General features: G+C 45.2%; 1 protein-coding gene across 1 annotated transcript in view; it reads left to right on the top strand.

Annotated features, from left to right (window-relative positions):
* LOC139052769 (cytochrome P450 4V2-like) overlaps positions 1-13365 on the top strand; it is a 59713-nt gene extending 46348 nt beyond the window's left edge. The window contains exons 7-11 of the mRNA XM_070529849.1: positions 2839-3027; positions 5178-5351; positions 8685-8751; positions 10091-10270; positions 12960-13365. Of these exons, the coding sequence (XP_070385950.1) occupies positions 2839-3027; positions 5178-5351; positions 8685-8751; positions 10091-10270; positions 12960-13120 (771 nt within the window). The 3' untranslated portion in view covers positions 13121-13365. The remainder of the gene's footprint in view (positions 1-2838; positions 3028-5177; positions 5352-8684; positions 8752-10090; positions 10271-12959) is intronic.
* Positions 13366-23249: the final 9884 nt, after the last annotated feature.

Here is a 23249-nt window from a genome sequence, read left to right as displayed (position 1 = left end):
ACGTTAAAGAACCCCAGGTGGTCAAAATTTCCCAAGTCCCGCACTGCGGGGTGCTTCATAATCAGAACGTGGTTTTGGCACGTAAAACCTCATAATTTTGTTTTGTTGGAATAATTCACATAATGAGGAATGCTTCACGTGACACTGGCCATGACATGGTCTGATGTAATGATGACATTAGGTGCAGGGAATATGAATACATCGTCATGTCTCTCGTTTCGTCGAATGGAGTGAGAATGAATACTATACCAGCTGAGGGCACTCTGACATGTCCATACACCACGGCCCCCACATGCCCCATAGCAAAAACCAGAATAGCTATAACCAAAAAAAGTGTCCCGGATATATATATATATATATATATATATATATATATATATATATATATATATATATATATATATATATATATATATATATATATATATATATATATATATATATATATATATATATATATATATATATATATATATATATATATATATATATATATATATATATATATATATATAATCTACCGGGAAGCTGTCGCTGAACTTTGACATTGATCCAACAATGGTTTGTACTTCATTTTGAAGATAATAAATGAGAAGTGTCAGCGAGGCTGCGATGCAGCGCTATTACACTGACGTTCTATGCACAAACAGGTCCAGTTTTTACTTTTATTCTGGAGATTTCTCGAGCCTAATTATGAAGTGCTGGTGGAATATATATTACCGGTTTTCACGCAGAGGACAATAACACCACATGACATGAATGAAATTATATGAAATTTAGCCCGCTTGTTTTGAATTCGCAGAAGCGGACTTATGCGGTGATTAAGGATAAATTAAAGATACGTGGGCCTATGTCCACATACTGAGTGTCACTATTGCGCCAAGCACCGACGACGCATAACGTGACGGTGGGAACAGCAACCACTGGCTGTACAGCACCTCGGAGGAATGCCATGCGATTAATATTCAAAGTGTCTGGAATGCAAGCCGCATAGACTTATCGCAGTAAACATGTTTGCACCTTCATGAGTGTTGGTTATTCTCATGACTAACACTCTTACAGTTAAGTCTGTAAAAATGTTATTGCAGGTGACAGCGAGCACAAATTGTCTGTGCGATCAGAGAAGCCGTAGATGAATACTGTGCTAGTTTCGATCGCCTGGTGCGCACCGAAATATTAGACACGAAAGTCTGATTGTAGGAAGCTACGAAGCTGCACAGTGGAAGCTATATTTCATGCAGCTTTTGTGGCCTCCCTTTTTGTATTGGATCATTTCGCATCGTCACGCTTGCTTGTCACAACAGTTCGCCAAAAAAAAGAAAACTTCATTTGTCTGCATTCAATGCTACCCTTTCAGGGTGAGTGTGTTAGCCACGAGAGAAAGCAGCACCCTCAAGGGTGCAAACATTACTGCAACACGCGCGAATGGTGCGCGCATGCGCAATTCGCGCAAGTGCAAGTAAGGTGGGACGATCAAAATGTTTCAAGACTGGCTCTCGATTGAAGGCAGTAAATTATTTATGTGCATGCAAACACTGTCACCGCGGAAATGGTTCCACTGCACATGAATACAGGGCTTGCAGTTTTCCTGCTGACTTGTGAACATCCTCCTGTGACCCGAATGCAGCTATGGGGCATTATCGCTTTCAAGCTGGTTTTTATTGTCTGCTGGTTAGTTGCGAACGTGAAAGGAATTTTTTTTTATTGATATACCATGGTTTGGCGACAAACGTTGCATCCCCATGTACTTGGAAGAGGTAACCGTCTCCTCATGTTTGACATGGTAAAAACTGTAGTTCATAGGCTTAACGGAGAAATTAAATTGGAACGAGGTGTATTAAATTGCATTGCTGCTGCTGCACCATAGATTGTCACGCAATATCTAGGAATTCAAAACACACTTCAAGGTTGCTTCCCACCGTCTGTGACAACACCGAAGTCTAGATCACTTTAGTGACGAATTTCTCGACAATGAATGATAAGAATATGAGTAGACCACTTCTCTACAGTTGCACATGCACATGACTTCATATTCAGGATGAATATGTTGAGTAATCTATTCCGACATTATTTTGAAAGAATGGTTCAAGGCAATACGCAATAGAATGTACAAGGGGTATTTCTAGAATATGACCGGGAAGTCTTCTTTATTACAGGCCGAGCACTTTCTGAGATTTGTGCTTTACTTCAGCACTCGTATCGAAATAGCGACTGTTCAGCTTTCAGAATTTGATTGTGAGGCACGCCGTAGTAAGGTACTCCGGATTTTTTTGATCGCCTGGGGATCCTTAACGTGTCCCCCACGCACGGGACACTGGCGTTTTTGGATTGCGCCCCCATCGCTATGCGGCCGCCACGGTCGGGTGAAAAACAGAATTTACAAGCGTCGATGTTCGGCCTTGTTGGTAAGACATACTTGGGATTGTTTAAACGTATTCAGACAACGAGCACAAGCAAGTGGAGTCTCTCTCATTGACCATGCAGGACGCTATAAGTGATATTTAAAGTTGCTCCCGCTGTTTAGGACCCTTTGTAAGTATACTCGAATAATATATTGCCGTAAAAATAATTGAAGCAAACAAACGCATCGAATGACGCCCTACGTTGTAGACAAGTATTCCTATTATGTGTGTCAACTTGTTTGTCCTCGTTGCTAATGCACTATAATTAGCTTGAGTATGACGAAAACAGGGCGCCGTCCTTCCGTTTATAGGTCCTTGTCAGCCTTTGTGCTGATCAGTTACTGACGTGAACATATATCAACGAATGCTACCTTAATTTAGGAAAGAAAAAAAAAACAAGCACTACTTTGACAACATGTGCGTTCTTGTTTTCAAGGTAATGAACAGACGGAAGGACGAACTGCAGAAGCTCTCAAGTCATACCGGCGACGGCGAAGCTCTTCAGAAGAATCGCGACGGCAGCGGCTCGTTGTTCATGGACAGCCTCCTGTTGGCACACATGAAGGAACCTTCTTCGTATACGCTGGACGACGTCAGGAAAGATGCGGACTTCATGATGTTTGCAGTGAGCTAGTCCACTTCTCATCCTCGCCTTGCGCCATTGCGTTTAGTAATCTCTTAGTCTCTCGCATTGACCATGCAGGACACTATAAGTGATATCTAAAGTTGTATTCGCTGTTTAAGACCACTTGTAGGTATACCCGAATAAGATATTGCCGTAAAAATAATTGAAGACGCAAACAAGCGCATCAGATGACGACCTACGTTCTAGATGACATACTACGATGCTACGTTGCTCAAAGCGATTGAAGTATACATACAACGTCAAATGTGTACGAGTGGCACGCACCCGCATGCACGAACAGACCGAAATAGTCGTGTGCTAGCACAACGGATGCGAGAATCCACCGAAACGCTCGCGCGAACGTGGTAAGTTTAAGCAGTTGAAGTACTGGAAAGTTGGCCTTTTCACATTCTGGCAGAGATGCTGCGAAAAATGTGGCGGAATCGGCTATATTCAATGAGACGAGGATTATTAAATCTCACTATTGTAGCGGTCGCTTATGCTTTGCTATCATTTTCGAAATCTAATAAAGCAGCATGGGTTCTCACTATCTTTTTACGAAATGCACGTTATATGGAGTGTCAAACGGGGTTTATATTACAGCGAAGCTGTTTATGTGGACTCTGTGCCGTCGTTATCGGACTTCGCTAAAAAGGGGCCACGTGACTTAGCGGGAGAGAAAAGGAACAGCTCAACAGGGTGAAGGGGGTTAGAGTGACCCCTTTCCCCCTGTGAGAATGCCATCTTTTACGCGAATATTATGCGGTTGTCACACGGTGCATTTTCGACGATCGGGCCAGACTGGCATCGAATTTATCGACGATTGATTCCACCACGTTGCGAAAGAAACCAATTTATGCTGGCGGTTTGCGGCCAACGAACAGTGCCCAGCGATCGAAACGCGAAACTAGGAGCGCGCGGCTGCCGGCACTTCTTGCGCCGGCAGGATATGCCAGCAGCCACGTCAATCGTCAAACCAATCCAACCAATCGTCAAAACGATAGCAGCGCGTGCACCTCCAGTGGTGGCCCTTGCGCCCAATATACAGAGCTTTGGGTAGTGGCTACGCACATTCTATCGCAGCTGCAACTATGGAAAGACCACGAGTAGTGCGTACTCCTGAGGGAGAAGCTGCCTACCGAGAGCGTAAGCGAGAGCCGGCTCGTGAACAGGCTCGTCGTCATAGGGCCGACCCTGAGCTGCGCGCCAGAGATGCCGAGTTTAAACGGCAGCGCTGGGAGGCCGATACCCAAAACTAAGGTGCCTCGATGTAGCGCGGCGCCGGCGCGATACATCGAGGCACCTTAGCAGAAACGCATGGCAGTGCCGGGAGGTGAAAGAATGGTGAAACAAAAGATTTGCAGTATCGACTGCTTGAGAAGTTTGACTTGCATGGTGTAACAGTCGATGTAACTAACACAGCTTTGCTGTTCGACCATCTTCACAGAATAAAAGGGGCGGTGATGCTTTTTTTTTGCCGAGTACGGAATAAGGAAGAAATGAAAACAGTGTTTGACCATGACCTTGTTTAATTTAGAATGCTGTATTCTTCATATATCATAGCCGTATATACTGTACAGATGAAAGAGCTGTTCATGCCTGTTTTGCGTCTCAACTTATGCACGCATTTAAGTTCATAATATTGACTATGCAAATAATAAAACTGTTTCTACTATTATTGTATGGTAGGGTAACGATGTCCTTTGCATTGTTATTAAGCTCTTGTTACTAGGTACTTGCCACTTGTTAGCCACTTGTTAGGTCGCATAACAGACACTTCTTTGCATACAGACTTCTTAATACTTTTCGTGATAAAATTTTGGCTTAGATAACGTAAATGTCTGTATAATTCCTGGAAATCCTCAAACAGAGTACGCTGGCGAGACTGTTTTATAAATGTATTGACTCGGTTTAAAAGCAGTTGGTATGCGATCTCGTATGAAGCGGGCTGTAGAATCGCTAGTTGTAAACAGTAGTAAAATACTCGGGTAAACTGGTTATGGATGGAGACCAGTAGGTTTTTTTTTCTCTCCTTTTTTGAGCGAGACACAATTCCTTGTAAAAGGCGTCGTTGCGTTCTGCTCTGAAAAATGTAGTCATAGTTTTGGCAGACCGACCCTGATATCGCTTGTACTAAACAATTATTGCAGGGCAGTGATTCTAGCACGTGTGCGATCAGCTGGACCATCTATATCCTGGGGCTGCATGTGGACATACAAAGGAAGGTGCAGGAAGAATTGGACTTCGTTTTCGGAGACCGTGCAAACACGGAATGCACACAGGAAGATCTGAAACGTCTACAGTACATGGAGTGCTGCATAAAAGTAGGATGTCGCTTTCCCTTTTCATTCACAGTCACAATCGTAGAACATATTAGGTATTTTAGATAGTCTGTCAAACTGGTTCTTTCTGTTGCCTGTTAGACAGTCAAGCACTGGAGTGCAGTCAGGTGCAAACTTGGGCCAGTAGGTTAAAGTTCATATGACGGCAGCGCTTGTTTGTTGGAGGCTTGTCTTGCGTCGTTCTTTTTTTTTTAGAGCGCAGCTCTTTGGCGTCCGTTCCTGGGTTTCGCGTCGTCGTCGGCGTTGTCGTCGGCCTCGTAACCTGCTCCGCCCCCCTTTCATCCCCCCAGCGCTAGCAGCGACCGACTGATACCGCTGGATGCCGCTGACGCCGCTAGAGAGTCAAGATAACGTGACTGCATAGAACACCGTCGCCGCCATGCAGAAAGAGGAGGAAAGGGTCCCCCCCCTGTTCTTGTGTGGCGGATAGGGTGCTCTTCAGTTGCCGACGCGCCGGTTATTTCACGTAGGCCCCGGCACGTCGACGAATACGTGACCACCTTCCCACGGCTAGACCTGGTTCTTCGCGCTGCGGAAGCGAGGGTATCATATTGTTTGTGTCGGCATCGGCGGCGTTGTCCCTGAAACCAACTCCGCAGCTGGGGTTGACTCACTATCGGCGTCAGCGGCATCAGTCAGTCGCTGCTATCTCTTCCCTCCTCCCTTTATCGTGTTGTCCGCTTGCTGCGCGCGCTTCTGCCCCCATCGTTTGCCGCTGGGTGTACACGCCGCCCCCCTCCCCCCTCTTCTTGCGAGTCTCCGGTTGTCAAAGCGCCGGCTCGAACTTAATTCCTTTCTTCGCTCCTCCTCCAATGCAACCCCTGTGCGGTGGCAATCAGAGAGCCAGATCGGTGGCGGCGGATCTGTATATGTGCACCGCCCGAGCCGAAATTGCCGCTGCCGTTCGCCCTGTGCGGCAAGAACTGTTAGTGGAGTCTTTGTTAAAGGAATACGTGTGAAAAAAAAATTCTGTGATAGCGCATACATGTGTTGCTCGATTTCTTTGCCTCAATCTATCGAAAAGGTGAAACAGCTTATTTGCTGCGCTCAAATTTCGCATTAGGAAGTAACGTAATCGTCGGTAATTTTTTTGTCTCTGTATCGCCGTCCGCTTTCAGGCGACATGGTGTTCCAGTTACTTTCTTAACAAAACGTCGTTTTATGCATTAAAGCAGGGAAGTAACAGCAACGCCAATGCATTTCTTAGTAAAGTTCAGGAATTTATATCTCGAAACTGGTGTCTTCCTGACAATTCGGTCCAAGTGAAACCACCTTGCGAACACCACGGCTAGAATTTGTAAATTGCAATGTGGGCCATAATGTAATTAGTTAAAATTTTAATTATTAAATTTTTGTTAATGCGTCGATTACGTATTTCAATTTTTCGTGCAAGTAGCGTGCGCCGCTTCGAGTAGACCACCTTATGAACTAGAATTGCGCCAGATATCAGCCACAGGCAACCTTTTTAAGAATTTTTGAAAGGGTTCCCTGAAACGCCCTGTATAAGTAGGCTTCTGCTAAAGGGGGGAGGGGGTAATGCGAGCGGACGAGGCAACGTTATCGGCGAGGGCTTAGAATTGAAAAGAAAGGTGTGTGCCTTTCTTTTCAATTCTACACCATCGATCACCGCTAACACACCCTCGGTAGTTGCGTCGCCCCCCGCCTTGCCCTCTCTCCCCTTTGAACAACCGTACCTATATACACTGTGCCGAGGAGAGCATATGTCACCTTGAAAAAGACAAGTTCACTTGTCGAAACGTTGGGTCCCGCTTTTGGCTTGTTTTCGTTTTGCCCATCGTCTTCAATTTCCATCTCCCGCCTTGCCCGCGTTTTCTCTGGATACCTGCATGTAAGGCCTTCGAACCCGTATTGTAGAGGAGAGGAGGAGAATAGAGGTTTCAGTAATTATTTGCGAAACTTCTTACCAGATCAAGGACGCAAAAAAATTCTCAGACATCGCACTCAGCATGATCACTCCTCCCATTCCCACGAAATATAAACATGTTGCAACCTACAGCTATGTTGGGACAACGGAAAGCCGCTGACAGCGGCCGTGTCACAAATTCTGAAACTTGATGAAAACATTTTCTTTACAAAAGATGCGTTTGGACCAACACATTTACCTTCGCACAGAGATTTTTCTTATAGCGTTCCACGAATTTTCGCTAAATTTATTCTCCCTGGCATTTGTAGTTCAACCAATGCAACGGGCTGAATTCTGCCCCGTTCGTGAGACACACTCATGCCACTCTAGAGTGCTTGCATACGTAATTTATTACCCCATCGCCAATTACTCACCCATTTTGAACTTTGCCTACACATCACCCATTACCTCGGCCTCACTATTGCGAAACATAAGGTAGCTGCCTCGTTTAGCTCACTCAGTACGCCAGGGGAACCCAACATACATCTGCGTATCACGCATAAAAAGCCCACAAAACACAGTGTATAATCATTATTAGTAACGCCTCTAAATAAGCCAGAAATGTTAAAGCATCGCAAAACATTGCCCTTAAGCTGCGACCATTTCTTTTAAGCATTAAGTTTGTCAAATGCAGAGTTCTTTAGAAAATTTGGGAAACCTAGCTCATAACGACAGCTCGACTATTCCGAATGCTCGCTTAAGATTACAAAAAATACATACAAAAAGAAATTTGCAAAAGCTGCGTTTAATCAACACGCACTTAACGTAGCGCACAAACTTGGCATATTATTCCTCCAATGTTCGCAAAATTTTACCTCATCTGTAATTGTAATTATGCTATGGCAGCGGTGTAAGCATTGAGCTGGTCGTAAACCACACTAATAGCGCTCTGGACCACTTGCACACGTAATCTATAGTAAAAAGGCACATTTAACCCAGCTACTTGGAACGCTGCCTACACATTACCCATACTGTGCCCCTAATTTTTTCCAATACGAACAAGGCACCTTGTTTAGTTCACCGAAAACAACAAACAAACAAACTGCGAGTCTCGTATTTCACGAACAAAATGGGGAAAAACGAGAGTTAAGTAATTATTTACAACGTTGCATTTAGAGCAACTACGTCATAGTTCCGCAACGCATTCCACTAAAAATCCTCCCTATTTACGCGGAACTTGAAGATTGTACTTCGTGCTGTTGTTTTAGGTGTTTGAGCAACATTTTGAATAACGGCAGTATGACACGTCGGAAAATAATGCTATGAAATTATTTTGGGGTTCTGAATCTTACAGTGCACGAATTTGCGGGTTTAGGGCGCTTTAAAAAGACACTCTTGTACTCTGAATCTCTTAGACGGTGATTATGAAGCTTGCTTGTATTCATTTTCAGGAGACCTTGCGCCTGTTTCCTCCATTTCCCTACATCGGAAAGATCCTTGACCAAGACTTGACACTCGGTGAGCAACGCGCTGGTCACAATGCTTCTTGACTTTGAAACAACGATGTATGCAGCCGTTCTTTTTGGGTGAATGATTCCAACTAACCTGAAGAGTGTACTTGAGGGGTGCTAAATGTTTGAAGAATGAGCTGGGCATCCTAAAGCTGATGCCTAATTTCGCCTCATGGGTTACCTGATCTTTCATCACAGCTTAATTATCAGTTAGGGAAAGACACAGCTCCAAATATGGTGTCATCTGCTCTATGTACGAGGCATTTATAACGCCAGAGGGGTTCGTAAGAACGAGTACCGGGTAATATTGTTAGCGCACGTGTGGTCAGTTAAGACGGCTGGTCAATTACAGAGTGTCCAGGAACGAAAAACCTTGTGAAGTCGACCTCTGGAACAATATATGAAACTAAGTAGCTTTTGCACTAAATGAAAATAACTCCCGTAGTTGGTCATTAGGTCACCTCTAACTTGCATACTGGGAACATCAGACACAACACGGGCATGCATAGCCTGCAAACCTACAGCCTTCTGATGATTAGGTGCTACTGACTTGGCTGCTACTTCCCTACTCTCGGCATGCGGAAATGTGACTGCACTATTTATTTTTGATTGACTCGCGAGCAGCTGACTACCTATTCTAGCTTTAGACACTGTGCGGCCGTATTAGCGCAATTAAAGATATCTCTAATTAAGCGAAAAGTGCTTTATTGTCGAAAGGTTACCATGTCTCCTGATGTTCTCATTTCTTATTCATTAAACAGTCTATGTCTTGTGGAGAAGCCAGTAATCCAATAGTTGCTAGTGCTCCCGTTTTCATACAAATAAATCAATCATATAAATCTCGCATAAGGAATACTGGAAAAGATCAAGGCGAAATCTCCGTTGTGTAAAAAATAAAAGACGACCAAGCTTTTTTTTTCTCTTATGATGGTTTTGACGGGACACACGCACTCCGTGACATTAACAAAAAAAAGTTGTTTAAGAACGAGTGGGATAATTGTAATGCATTGTGTAGCTCATATATATTTTTCTTCTGCGAAAATGATTTAGAGCACCCTTACAAAATCACTTTACAGTGTTGTCTGCCAAAGGCAATATCGTAGTGTCAAATGCTGTGATGAATGCGACACATACATCATCATCTGGATAGTTCATTTAGCGTGTCCCCAATTTTAGGTGTTACCGGTTAAAAGTGTCCTGCGCTATTGTTGTTGAACTGAGTTGTCACCGCGCATAACCACAGTGGGGTATTGGCCATGAATCGGGTGTTTAAAAGAAACGGATAAAAGGACATGGGAATTGACAATTTGGAAGTTGAAACTGCATTACAACTTTGTTCCCTTCAGATGGGTGCATCTTGCCGAAAGGTCTTTCGTGCTTTATCAACTTGTACAGCCTGCACCGAAATCCAAACGAATTTGATAGACTAGAAGAGTACGTACCGGAGAGGTTCATGTCGGAAGAAAACAGCCACCGCCACCCCTTCAGCTACGTTCCCTTCTCTGCAGGGCCAAAGAATTGCTTAGGTAAGCAAGCTGACCTACTCCAGGGTCCTCACGCTAGTAACGTATAAGGGTCTTTAAGGCAATGATCTTCCGATTGGCTCTTTATGCCATAAAATCATGCTAACCGCGATCTCAGCGTTACAATTTTCTAGCGCTTCACTAATTGATGCAACATGCAGGAGCTAATTTGACTTCTAACTATTAAATATGAAGATTACGGCAATTGCTATGAAAAAATGCAAAGCACATTCAAATGCAATAACTGAGTAAAATTCCAAACAGGAACGTGTAACAGGGGAAGAAACCTTGCGGAATCGTGTGGAGCGGATGATGGTTGTGTAAATCAGGCCTTATATTTTGATGCACCGTTTTGTTTTGTCGGCTCATAGCAGCTTCACTTGCGTTTGTTTCCCACAGTGCGTAAGATTTGCATAATTTTTATGCAATGTATACTTGAATGTGGGATCAGCAGTCAGCACCGCTGTTGCCACGCCTGGCTAGCTAGCTGGACCGGGACTACAACTTACGCATCTCACACGGGGCTATAAATATCAGTTTTGTCATACATTCTTATGCAGTGATGATTAGTTAAGCTAAGCCTGGCGCTAATGTCAGCGCGCAGCCGCAGCATGGCGGTCATCTAGCTTGCATGATAGGCAGTGGATAGATGTAGCTAAACTTCTTCCAGCTGATTTAAAACTTGCCTCTTCCTTCTAGTAAACGGCATTTGAGCGAATATTTTAAATGCTTAATTAAAATAGTGCGTTAGGTATCAAGAGCATGTTGTTTCGGGGGCACAAGATTCCTGCTTCTTGACATCATGACCTATACTCACAGAAAGTTGATATGTTGAAACTGTCCCTAAGTAAGGGGCTCCAGTCAGTCGTAATGTCGGGCCTAGCGAAGGCGGTTGGACATCGGCAAACAACACGTACCAACGAAAAGCTTTTTGGAATACGGACGCAGAAGTTATGCAGTAATCACCAATTAATTTTCGAATTCGAATGAAGTAACTTGCAGTTAATTTACAAAAAAGTACTGCAGTTTTAATACTTAAGGCGCTCAGTGGGGAAGGTGCGTCCACTTAATAGCTACGCTGAAGCGCATGAACGAGTTCTGAAATAGCAGTACCCTATATGTACGGCAAAATGCATTGGTCTTCCACGCATTAATTTCTTAGGAACCTTCGTTTTGCGTACACTGTGGGACAATGTTGCATGGAACACCAATGTATCTCGCGAGGAATTTCGGTAACATATCAGGAAACTAGTTTAGTGGATTTGTGTTGAGAGCTGCGAGTCGATAATTTCAAATTTGCAATAGTGTCATTTACGTGAGTAATGTCAATTCACGTAATTAGACTATATAGGTAACTAACTAAATGCCAACCCTTTCCCTACTGGGAACAGGGGTGCAAGCGAAGCTAGGGATCCGCGGCTCTTCGTTGTTGTAACGCCTGGCTTCGCGCTCACTCACGGCGAGGTCGGCACGTCGACGACGAGCTCTTACTCGACTGAGTTCCCGGAACCGTTCATGAAACGCCGCCTGTTCTTCGGCCGAAAGCACCACGCGCGGTCCACTCCTGCTGCCGTTCCTTCAAGGCAGAACGAACCAAACACGGCCTCATCATGTGACTGCCGGGCCTGAACTGGCGAGACACGCCGGGCGCGAATCGAGCGAGCACGCGATCACACTCTTTTCCTCATCCTCCTCCGAAGAGAGGGGACGCCTGTGATTGGTTAGCGCCTTGCGCTGCGTCTACTTCTCCATGCATAAAAAACCCTACTTTAAAGGGCGCGGATGACGAATAGACAATGGCTGAATCGGTTAGCGTGGTGGTGTCGCAACCCGTCAAGCGACTTTTATTTACAGCAATACCGACGCCGACATGAGTGAGGCAGTTCAAGCTTCGGTTGAATACAGTTCGTCTGGGCAGCATGGTGTGGGCAATGTTCTGCGCAGATGTGTAAGCTGGTTATCCTGCAGTGCGTTTTCGGCGCTCACGGACGAATCAGTGAGGCATAGACAGCTTTGCCTTAATACAAATAGTCCGTGAATACAGGAAGATTTCCGGTGTTTCCGGCACCACTACTGTGTTGCCGTATTAAACATAATTACAGCGAAGCTGTATACCTCTACCGTCCAAGGAAATTTTCGTGTCGTTGTAAGCGAAAAACTCCAACATACGTGGGCTGATCCCAAAGATTGCGCAATGCCGGGCCGACCGGCGGCAGAGGTGAAGCAGGCGCTAAGCACATGCCATACGTGGGCCGATCCCGAAGATAGTGCAATACCGAGCCGACCTGCGGCGGAGGTGTATTTCGCCATTAAGGGGCCCACATACACAGCTTCGCGGGTCGTCCTTCTTCACAGAGTGGAAGGGCACTGAGTTTTTCAATTAAACAGTTACGCAATCACGCCTTGTCGGCGATGTTCATATTTTGGCTTGTGTTGTAGGGTTACTAAAATTCAAGGCAGGAGAAAGGTGACGGAAGGAGAGGGGAAGATGTCAACTGATGATTTCTAATGTCCTGTAATGACGCCTGGCCTCCGTGTATGTGTCCAGAGAGAGAAATAGAGATATATATTTTAATAGAGGACCTCAAGAGCCTGAACCTTTGCAACGGGAACCTAAACTTAAGAACACGAGAGGTATTGCGTTTGATCCCCTATCTCTAAATGCTCTGAAGGCGTCTTTTACCTCTTGCAGGTCAAAAGTTCGTTATGATGGAGATCAAGATTGTGCTTGCCAAGATATTGTCCCAGTTTACTGTCGAATCCACGCACCCACTACAAGAGGTGGAGATGACGTTCGATATTGTCCTTAAATCCAAAGGAGGACTGCCTGTGTTGTTCCACAAGCGTAACTAATCATGAATAAAATTTAGGCAACTTTGACAAAATGATAGACTCTTTATATTGGGGGAACACCCATATACATTGAAATGCAGCAGTTATCGATGTTTATTAAATGATGAACAAGTGGCAAAATGGGCTACCGAAGAGCCTGCTAACCCAACAATAAAAAATAACTCCAGTGACTAAAGAATGTGTTAAAAAATAAATCGAAAGCAAAAGAAAGTGGGAACGTGGTTCAACCTATAGTTGACGTCGGTGAAAGACAATACCGTCCTGAGCTAGTTGGTTGTGAGAATGAAGCGGTGGTGGTAGTGGTGGTGGTTGTGGTGCAGCAGGCGGAGTTAGCCTGGCATACATAGCCGACAATTGTTCCGTCTGTGCCTCCTATGTGTGTCACTATGTCACTATGTGTCACTATGTCACACTCATCAGGTGTCGACGAGCCCCGTGTATAGCATGAAGGCAATCAACAGACGTTGTACGCTCTTCCTGATTGCCGCAGGCCCTCAGAGTAAAACGAAGTCTTCAAAGGTCCTGTGCGAAACACCGTTCTTTCGCTGGCTGTCAACCACTACTTTTCTTTCTGTGTCGAACTGCGGGCATAACCAAATGAAATGTTCGATGTCGCCGATGTCACCACAGAAGGCGCGGAGCGCGGAAACGCATCGTCCAGTCTTGAATAACCAAGCCAGGGTATACGCAGACTCTGCTCTGATGTGGTACAACTGCGTTGCTTCTTCGCGAGTAAGTCTATCTTGCCGTGAGAGTAGCAGGAGCGTCGCATTGCTTAAATTTTTTGCTTCACTGTCTGCGGGATTGGCGTCCATTTTTAAACAGCACATACCGAGGGGAACGGGCCACATTTTAAATTGTCGGGGGGTGGTTAGATCACCGTCTCCGTTGGACATTAAAGTTTATTCTATCTCTAGATTGCACTATTCCTTTGGGACTCGCCTACATTTTTATAGTGCACAATCTCCGTGAGCGGCCCACGAAAGAGACTAGAAACAGATACCTGACACGGGAAAGTGAAGGTAACTCGCTAATAAAGGCATTGCCTGAAAAAAAAAAAAACAGTAAGGAAAAATAGTGAAAGAATGGAGTATCACCTAACTCCAGTGTATATGCTATACAATAAATATCGCGCTGAATCGGGTTCATACGAGCGTCCATTCGCAACAAGCGTTACAAAAACAGTCTGGATCCGTAGTCAGAACACGAAAAGCAAAACACAGTGAAAGAAAAAGCGCAATTTACTTGCACAATTTTTTTAATGCAGCTGTTGTTGATGAGTAAACAGTCGCTGAAAGTAATCAAGTTTGCGAATAAACCCTCTGTCATAACGAGCTCCGTGTATACATTGTGAGACACTTCACATCTCACTTCTCATTCTCAAAATAATAAATTTAAAGTATAAAAACCGTCATTATAGTCAGACACTTGAGTATAATCTGTTCATAGAAGTGACCCAGCGTGGTTGCTCAGTGGCTATAGTGTTGGGCTGCTCAGCGCGAGGTCGCGGGATCAAATCCTGTTTACAGCGGCCGCATTTCGATGGGGACGAAATGCGAAAACACCCGTGTACTTAGATTTAGGTGCACGTTAAAGAAACCCAGGTGTTCGAAATTTCCGGAGTCCTCTACTGCGGCGTGCCTCATAATCAGAAAGTGGTTTTGGCACGTAAAATCTCATAATTTAATTTAATTCATAGAAGTGTTATGTTCGCCATCGCAGTTATGCTGAAGATGCTCAAGTGCAACTGTAACTGTATAGTTTGTGACTCAATAAAAGAAAACCCGCGTCCCTGCGCAATGCAGAGAAGGTTGAGAGCTGTAGCTGGATGCACCTGTTGTGATTAAACAGAGGAGCAATTTAAGTCACGTAGGCTGCTTGACTGTTTTGTAACTTTTAGCCATCACTACTGTGTTCATCCTTCTGCACGTATCATTCTGCACAGTCGCTTCAACTCCAGCATGCCGAATTGTCCTGGCTGGACGTTTTTTCGTTGAGCACATCCATCGTGGCTTTGTTTGTATTTAAAGGTGGAGGGCCAGTCAGGCGAGGGCCTGAAATCTTTCAATCGGCTTAACAAAACTTGTTGCTGAGCTAGTTGGTTGACGACTTAAAAACAATGGTTACGGCGCTAAACTCTAACTCACACTAGGCCGACCCGACACCGATTTCGGTCTTTTTACCTTCGTGTCATTCTTTACCTTTGTGTCGGCGCCTCTGTCACACTGTACCGGCGCTGACAATCTGACGACTGTGGGCGGAGAGCTCGGCGGCGACAGTTCGAGGACTTCATTCCTACTTCGTAATTCCTATGCTCAGGAACCTGCCTAAACCACCACCATCCACCTAGCTTCACGACAGCTGGCTCTTTGGTGCTCGCTTGTAAATAAACTGTTTGAACCCAGCGCCACCCATTTATGTCCACCTAAAATGCCTGCTTGTGCTAATTTATTCGTAAATAAACTGTTATAAAGTGTCTGAATTTCAGTGTGCTCGTATTATTATTTGCATGTATAGACGACTTCTGCTTCTTGACATAATATATTTCTGTCGACTTTTCCTAGCTACATTCAACGCAGGCAGTATCGGGACAATTGCTATCAAAGATGCCGCTAGCAAAACGTTTGCGGTAATAATGGATGCGTACTGTAATTTAGAAGGGTGTAGAATTGGGTGAAACATGCTTTAAAGTTTGAATATGACTGCAAGAAGAGAGAACTGAGCGCTAACATAGCGCTCTGTTCTCTCTTCTGTCCCCTCTGCTGTCCTTGCGCTATTATTCAAACATTATAGCCTACTGTAGAACCACCATATTTACAATATTTATCATGCAAAGGGCATTTGCTCAAAGCTTTCATTAATAATGGCAACGATATGGCTTAGCGCTAGTACTAGGATAGAAACACAGTGGCTGCTGCACTGGCATAATATTCGACCAACGTTCACTTTTAACTCAGAGCCAGCATTGGATCTGGTTGCATAAATTTGCCAATGTACCCAGTTGAAAATAATTTCCAGTCCCAGCCTGATTATGAAACAGGGAATTTTTCCCAGCTAAGAAAATTCCAGCTGGAAGTGACGCAATTTCCAGCTGGAAGGAATTTTATTCCCAGCTGGAAAGCATGCGAATTCCAGCTGGGAACCATTAATTTCTAGCTGAATATGCTGTATTCTCAGCTGGGACCAGTAGACATTCCCGCTGGAAATTGAACCTTTTCCCTGCTGGAAGGTTCAATGGTTCCAGGTGGAGCGAGGAAATGTTCCTGCTACTTTTCCAGCTATAAACCACAGACCACCCACTTTGCTGTTGAGCCATGTCCAGGTAAAATGCCAGAGTGTCAGTACGCATCAAGCGGGATATAAGATGACCAGAACTCGCACGGATCTCAGCTCGCTGCTGTCGCAAGTCACAGTTGGTTCCTTATATGATTGGCCGCAGGACCAGCTGGTCCAGAGAAAATAAACACAGCCAGAGCAGCATGGTGCAGAAACTTGAAATCACATATTTGAACACTTGCAGCAGGGACTGTGGAAGCATATCTTGCGTCTCCCTCAAGATGTAGAATGCACTTGCAGATCTCCATGTACACCATCTGAAAGAAATATTTAGACGCAGTGAGCGAAATTTAAAACAATCATAACTTTAATCCACTCAGTTCGACTAAAGAGTGACCTTTACCAAAATCACGTGGATTGTATCAACAGCCTTTGAACAGTACCACAGTGTACCTTCATCACAACCTTTTCTACAGTTTCTGTGGCGCAAGGTGTCAACCTGAGCTCTCAAGAGGCTCTCAACCTGAGCCGCAGAAACCATGTAATGATTGTAAAATTGTTTAGCGCCATTGACAATGGCTTTAGTGTAAACAGAGTTCTAATGAGCTCGCTTGTATTTTGATATGGGCGTGTGATGTAACTCGACAACCTCCCAAGCATTTTTCTGCTGAATAATGCAGGAGCTTGAGGGCCAGTCTTTTTATGTTATCGTTGTTTTGCACCAGTTCAAATGCCTGACATTCGAGGCAACGCGTTTGAGAACATGCACTGGTAGTGCAAGCACGCCATAAATGTACTTGTATTGCGTTCGGCACATTGACACATGCACACTAGTATTTCATAGGTGTATGCGCAACATTGGGCACAAGCACTGCACGACACTACTTACAAGCGCGCTATGGAAGATAAAAGGGGCTTACGCGAACTGGCAAGCACTTCGCACATGCAGGGTGATAATTTTTACATTTTATGCAATTTTTACAAAGGCCTGTTGAAGATACCATAATTCTGGTCTTTGAGCTGGATTCTTCAGTAAGGTGGAGATGACTTGCACAAAAAATCGAAACACATACTCAACTAATTAAAAAATTCAATAATTATAACTTGCTAATTTATTACATTACGGCATATATCGCAATTTACGAATTGTAGCCGATGAGATTGTCAGGCGTATCCACTTGGACACAATTTCCAGAATGACACCAGTTGGAGATATGCGCCATTAAATTCCCCGTAAAAGTGCACTGTTCGTATACTTACTTTTTGTAACAAAACACTCTTTTATCCATTGAAGCACAAAATTAACTGGAATGCCCATTTATTTCGCCTCGCTCTTGAGAAAATAATATCTCGAAACTAGTGTAATTCTGGAAATTGATTTAAAGTGGGTGTATCTTGCACACTTACAGGCCACAATGAATTGAAGTATGTGCAGTAAGGTAAGTTGTTAATTTTCTATTTGTGCTAATTACTTAAAGATGTGTTTCGATTTGACGTGCTAATAGTGTCCGCCTCTTTGAATAATCGAGCTCAACGATAAGAAATATGCTATCGGCCACAGGTGATTTCTACAAATTCCGTAAAACATAAGAATGCATGATCACTCTGTATACGAACATCACGTACAGCACGGACATAAGGTACCATACTCAAGCATGCCAACATCTAGGATAACAATAAATATTAACATACGCTCAAAACATAAACAAGTGAAATAATTACCCCCGAATGGTAGAATCAGGGCTGCAGAAAACGGTGCTCTTCGATCCGCACTGGCGAATCCACAACACCACAAAGTACAGCAATAAAAACCGTTGAAATCCGCTTGCCTGTACTGGTAACGCCGTCCAGAGATGACACTGTCCAAAAATAATTACTCCATGCGCAAGATCATGCAGGTTCCTCATATAAACTCGCTGATCAAACCAACACGCATACGCGAAAGTCTCACTGCCTTGCCATAGCTCGCCGTGACAGCTGCCGCCATTTGCTGTACGAAACTGGAGCCACTGTGGCGTCGCCATATTTTATATATTCCGCCTGCGTCTCTAATGCTGCTGTATGCTATGAATAAAATCAGCTTTTTTTGCGAATTACTGATATTGTAATACCAGCCTATTGTTTTATTATTAGTGTCAAAAGAACACATCAAGCCAAGACACAAGACTAAGGCTAAGAATTCAACAAAAATGGCGGCAATTGTAGCGGCGTCATGCAGGAAGGAAAAATTATGAGCAGGGGTCATTGCAGCCTGATAACGGCTGATGGTGCCACATGTTAAATTCCTTTTTGCGTAGGGAAGTAATTGCTATGCTATAAACACTAGTCGTTTGCGCGACGGCCCATAATGACCAATCGTGCGAGCACCTAGTGTAGCACGATTTAAAACAATGTCGATCAGGTGCGAGTAGCTTTTGTCTGCTACAAATAATGTTCAATAAAAGTGGCACGAGATACCACTTTTTGTGCCAGTAAGCACGGGGTCGCGGGATCGAATGCCGGCCACGGCGGCCGCATTTCGATAGGGGCGAAATGCGAAAACCCCCGTGTACTTATTTAGGTGCACGTTAAAGAACCCCAGGTGGTCCAAATTTCCGGAGTCCCCCACTACGGCGTGCCCCAGAATCAGAAAGTGGTTTTGACGCGTCAAAACCCCATAATCTATTCTAATCTACATGCGGCATTATCCCCTCTTCCGAACCAAAGCCATCGTCTCGATGCTGTGAAATAGGCGTAAGCAATAAAAACAAAACAAACAAGAAAGATACCACAACGCTGACAAAGCGACAGTACAAAAATGAGAGAAATTAGAGAAAAAAAAATTACGAACTCGTAGTACACGGTTTCACTCGCACAACACAAACTATGCTCGAGCTCGGTTGTCTTTGTGTCCGGCTCAGCGTCTGTGATTATCCGTGCAGGATCACCTCGTAGTTAACGTCAGTGACGCGGCTTAGTACTTTATACGGACCAAAATACTGCTCATCAACGTTTCACAGAGGCCACGGCGGCGAACGGGGGTCCCCACTGAAACTTGGTCCCCGGGGTTGTAGGGCACGTCCCTGTGGCGGATGTTGTAACGTCGTGCGTCCGTCTGCGCCGCTGGCCAATGCGCAACCGCGCGAGCTGCCGAGCTTCCTCGGCACGCTCAGCAAATTCATCGGCGTTAGTTGTCAATTAACAGGCGTCTTGACACGGCAGCATAGCATCCAGCGTCGTCGGGACTTCGCGACCGTAGAGGAGGCGAAATGGTGTGAATCGCGTCGTCTCTTGCACGGCGGTGTTATACGCGAAAGTCACGTACGGCAAGGTCCAATCCCTTGTTTAGTGTTGAACGTCGATGTACATGGATATCATGTCTGTGGTCACCTTATTCAGTCCGTTGGTCTGTGGATGATACGCGGTCGTCGTTCGATGCCTGGTGTTGCTTCATTCAAAAACTTCATCCATAAGCTGGGCTGTGAATGCTGTCCCTCTGTCTGTTATGACAGTGGAGGGAGCACCGTGACGCAGTATGATGTGGCGCATGAAGAATTGCGCTACCTCTGAAGCCGTGGCTCGTGGAATCGCCTGCGTCTCAGCATAGCGTGTTAAACAATCAGTCGCGACGATCACGCATTTGTTGCCGTCGGCAGAAAGAGCAAACGGTCCGAGAATGTCCATGCTGGCTTGGTAGAAAGGCGTGTGAGGTGCTTCGATTAGCTGAAGGAAGCCAGCTGGCCAAACCGATGGTGCGTTTCGGCGCTGGAATTCACGACAACCTTTAACGTAGAGTTTTACGTTTGCCGAAAGCCCGGGCCAATAGTACATCTCGCTTACTCTAGCGAGTGTTCGTCAGAAACCTAAACGGCCAGATGTGGGTTCGTCATGGCAAGCGAAGAGGACGTCGTCTCGCATGTCTCTTGGAACCACCAGGAGGTAAGCACGCACGTTCGGGCGGACATTCTTCTTATACAGCACGTTGTCTCGTAGACACAAGGACGTCAACGAACGGGACAGATGGCGTGGTGTGGCCGTGCCGCGGCCCTTTAAATAAACGATGTTTGGTAGAATCTCAGCGTCGTCACGTTGCCGTCTGATCGAGTCCGATGAACTAATGGCGCCCAGGAAGCCGTCATCGTGCTCTGTTTCAATTGGTGCGTGGTACAGTGTATCAGCGTCTTCGTGCTTACGGCCAGGCTTATAAACGATGGTGACGCCAAATTCCTGTAGCCGCAAGCTCCACCGTGCCAGTCGTCCTTAAGCGTCGCGTATGCTTGCCAACCAAGATAGGGCATGGTGATTCTTCACTACTATGAAAGGACGACCATAGAGGTAAGGGTGAAACTTGATAGTCGCCCACATGATTGCGAGGCATTCTTTCGCCGTAGTCGAATAATTCACCTCGTGACAGTGAGCGGCTAGCATAGGCTATAACTCTTTCCACTCTATTTTGACGCTGGACGAGTATTGCGCCAAGGGCAATGCTACTGGCGTCGGTATGCGCCTCTGTATCGGCATCATCGTCAAAATAGGCAAGAACAAGTGCTGACTGTAGGCACTGTCGTAATTCAGCAAAAGCTGCCTGTTGCTCATTACGCCAGACAAATCGCAGTCGTTCCTTGTAAGGCGAGTAAAAGGCGCCGCTATCTTCGAAAAGCCATTAATAAAGCGGCGATAGTAGGCGCACAAACCCAGGAAGCGTCGGACGGCCTTCTCATGGGCAGGAGCTGGAAATGCGGCCACAGCGGCAAGCTTGTCTGGATCAGGTCGGACCCCTTTGGCGCTTACTACATGCCCGAGGAACTTGAGCTCTTCATAACCGAAGTGGCACTTTTCTGGTTTAAGTGCATGAGGTTTGCCGATCGGATGGCTTCTAGCACACTCCGCAGGTGCTAGAAGCCATCCGATCAAGATATCATCAAGATATCATCAAGATACTCAAGACAAGTCTGTCACTTCAGTCCAGTGAGGACAGTGTCCATCAGTCGCTGGAAAGTAGCGGGGGCTGAACAAAAGCCAAAAGGAAGAGCTCGAAATTCGTAGAGACCACCTTGAATCACAAAAACTGTTTTCTCGTGGTCTCGTTCGTCTACCTCGATTTGCCATTAGTAACCTTTTAAATTGAGAGAAGAAAAATAGTGAGCACGCCATAGCCTATTATATAACAAGTCTTCGATACGCGGCTGTGGGTACACGTCGCTTTTAGTCACGTTGTGAAGCTTCCGGTGGTCGACACAGAAGTGGAGCGTTCCGTCTTTCATTGTGAGTTCAATTTACGTTTATTTGCATCACCCTGGCAGGCGTAATCAGGCAAAATTGAAATAATTTAATTAGAGGGTGCCTGAGTACTCTGTGTAGATTACGTACGACAATGATCGCAAAAATACAATATTATTAGAGAATTGCATAAAAAATAGGTTCAGTTATTTATGCAGCGTAGTAAAAAAGAAGTACCTTCCCAGTATAGCTGTGGAGGGCGCAAATAATGAGCAGGCTCAAAAACAGTTTGGTAGGTCTGTAGTAAACTTCTAACTTGCTCCTGAAGGCAGAAAGTCTAGTGGGAAAGTCGGCGAGTTGGCTCTCGATGTTTAGAAATCTCGCAAAGGACATGATGACGCCACGACGACAGGCCACTCTACGCCAACCCATAAAGACTTTTCTAAAGTGAAGTTTTATTTGCTTCTTCCTTCGGCTTTTCCACTGATGTTGTTGTTGCCTTGCGCGCCGTGTCGGAGGGGGGGTTTAGAGCGTACATATACATGGAAGGAGCGTGGAAAAGAGGAAAGGTGGCGCAATAAAATCGTTTGCGCCTTTCCATCGCATCACATATGCACAGTGCCCTCTAGAGCTCCCTGGTCATCGTCCCATTAGCCTCTTGACAGCTCTAATTATCCGTGACCCGCCACAACAAGCATTGCAGAAACTGCAGCGCTTACCCTTATCCTAACATGCATGTCCTGAAGAGAGGTAGATAGAATGGTAGAGAAGGAGCATGAAGAAGAGGCAGAAAATGGCTAGAGCCGGGATATTCGTGAAACGTGCCAATAACACCCTTGCCGTTCTTTTCTCGCAGTTCTCATACAGGGGGGAAGTACCGGACAAGGAAAAGGCAGCCTGAGAAGATAACGAAACTCTACTACTGTAGACACGAAAGTGGTTGCGGGCGAAATGAAAGCACAGTACTGTACCTTTCTGCTATTTCTAAAAAATAAACACCATGCAAATTTGTCAAGTGGACAACTGAGGCAGGGCGAGCAGACGGAAAGCCACAATTAATTACCGTGTGCATAGGTGACACTATGGAAATGGTCGCACGTCAAATGAACACTTATGTGCCCGCCACAGTAACTTGACGACTATGGCATTGCTCGAGGTCGCGGGTTCGATTCCCGTCACGGGAGCCGCATTTCAACGGGAGCGAAATGCAAAAACGGTCGTGCTCTTTGCTTTCGGAGCACGTTAAAGAACACCAGGGTATCAAAGTTAATCCGAGTACGCCACTACGCCGCGCCTCATAATCCGATGGTGTGTTGGCACGTGGAGCACCATAATTTTACCAACACGTCTGATTCGATGCGAGGTGCCATGTGAAGCAATGACAACGCTCACAGGTTACAAACAATGGCGCACAACAACGCCTCAAGCAAACACGGCTCGCTGTATGATGTGAACTACGCCGACAAAGAGCAGTAGTGCATGCAAGGTAGCATTTGGCTATCAACTCACCACTCTCTGCAGTATACGCTGAAGAAATCATACATTCGCAGTCAGCATTACCGCTAAATAACGTCAATGAAAACAAAGCCTATAATTTGTTATCTAACATTCTTTAAGCACTCGTAGAACTCTTGAATACAATGTGCGCGAGGTC

The sequence above is a fragment of the Dermacentor albipictus genome, unplaced genomic scaffold, assembly GCF_038994185.2.
Source record: "Dermacentor albipictus isolate Rhodes 1998 colony unplaced genomic scaffold, USDA_Dalb.pri_finalv2 scaffold_33, whole genome shotgun sequence".
Lineage (NCBI taxonomy): Eukaryota > Metazoa > Arthropoda > Arachnida > Ixodida > Ixodidae > Dermacentor > Dermacentor albipictus.
The sequence above is the reverse complement of the archived record's forward strand: the minus strand, read 5'-3'. Positions and strand labels throughout refer to the sequence as shown.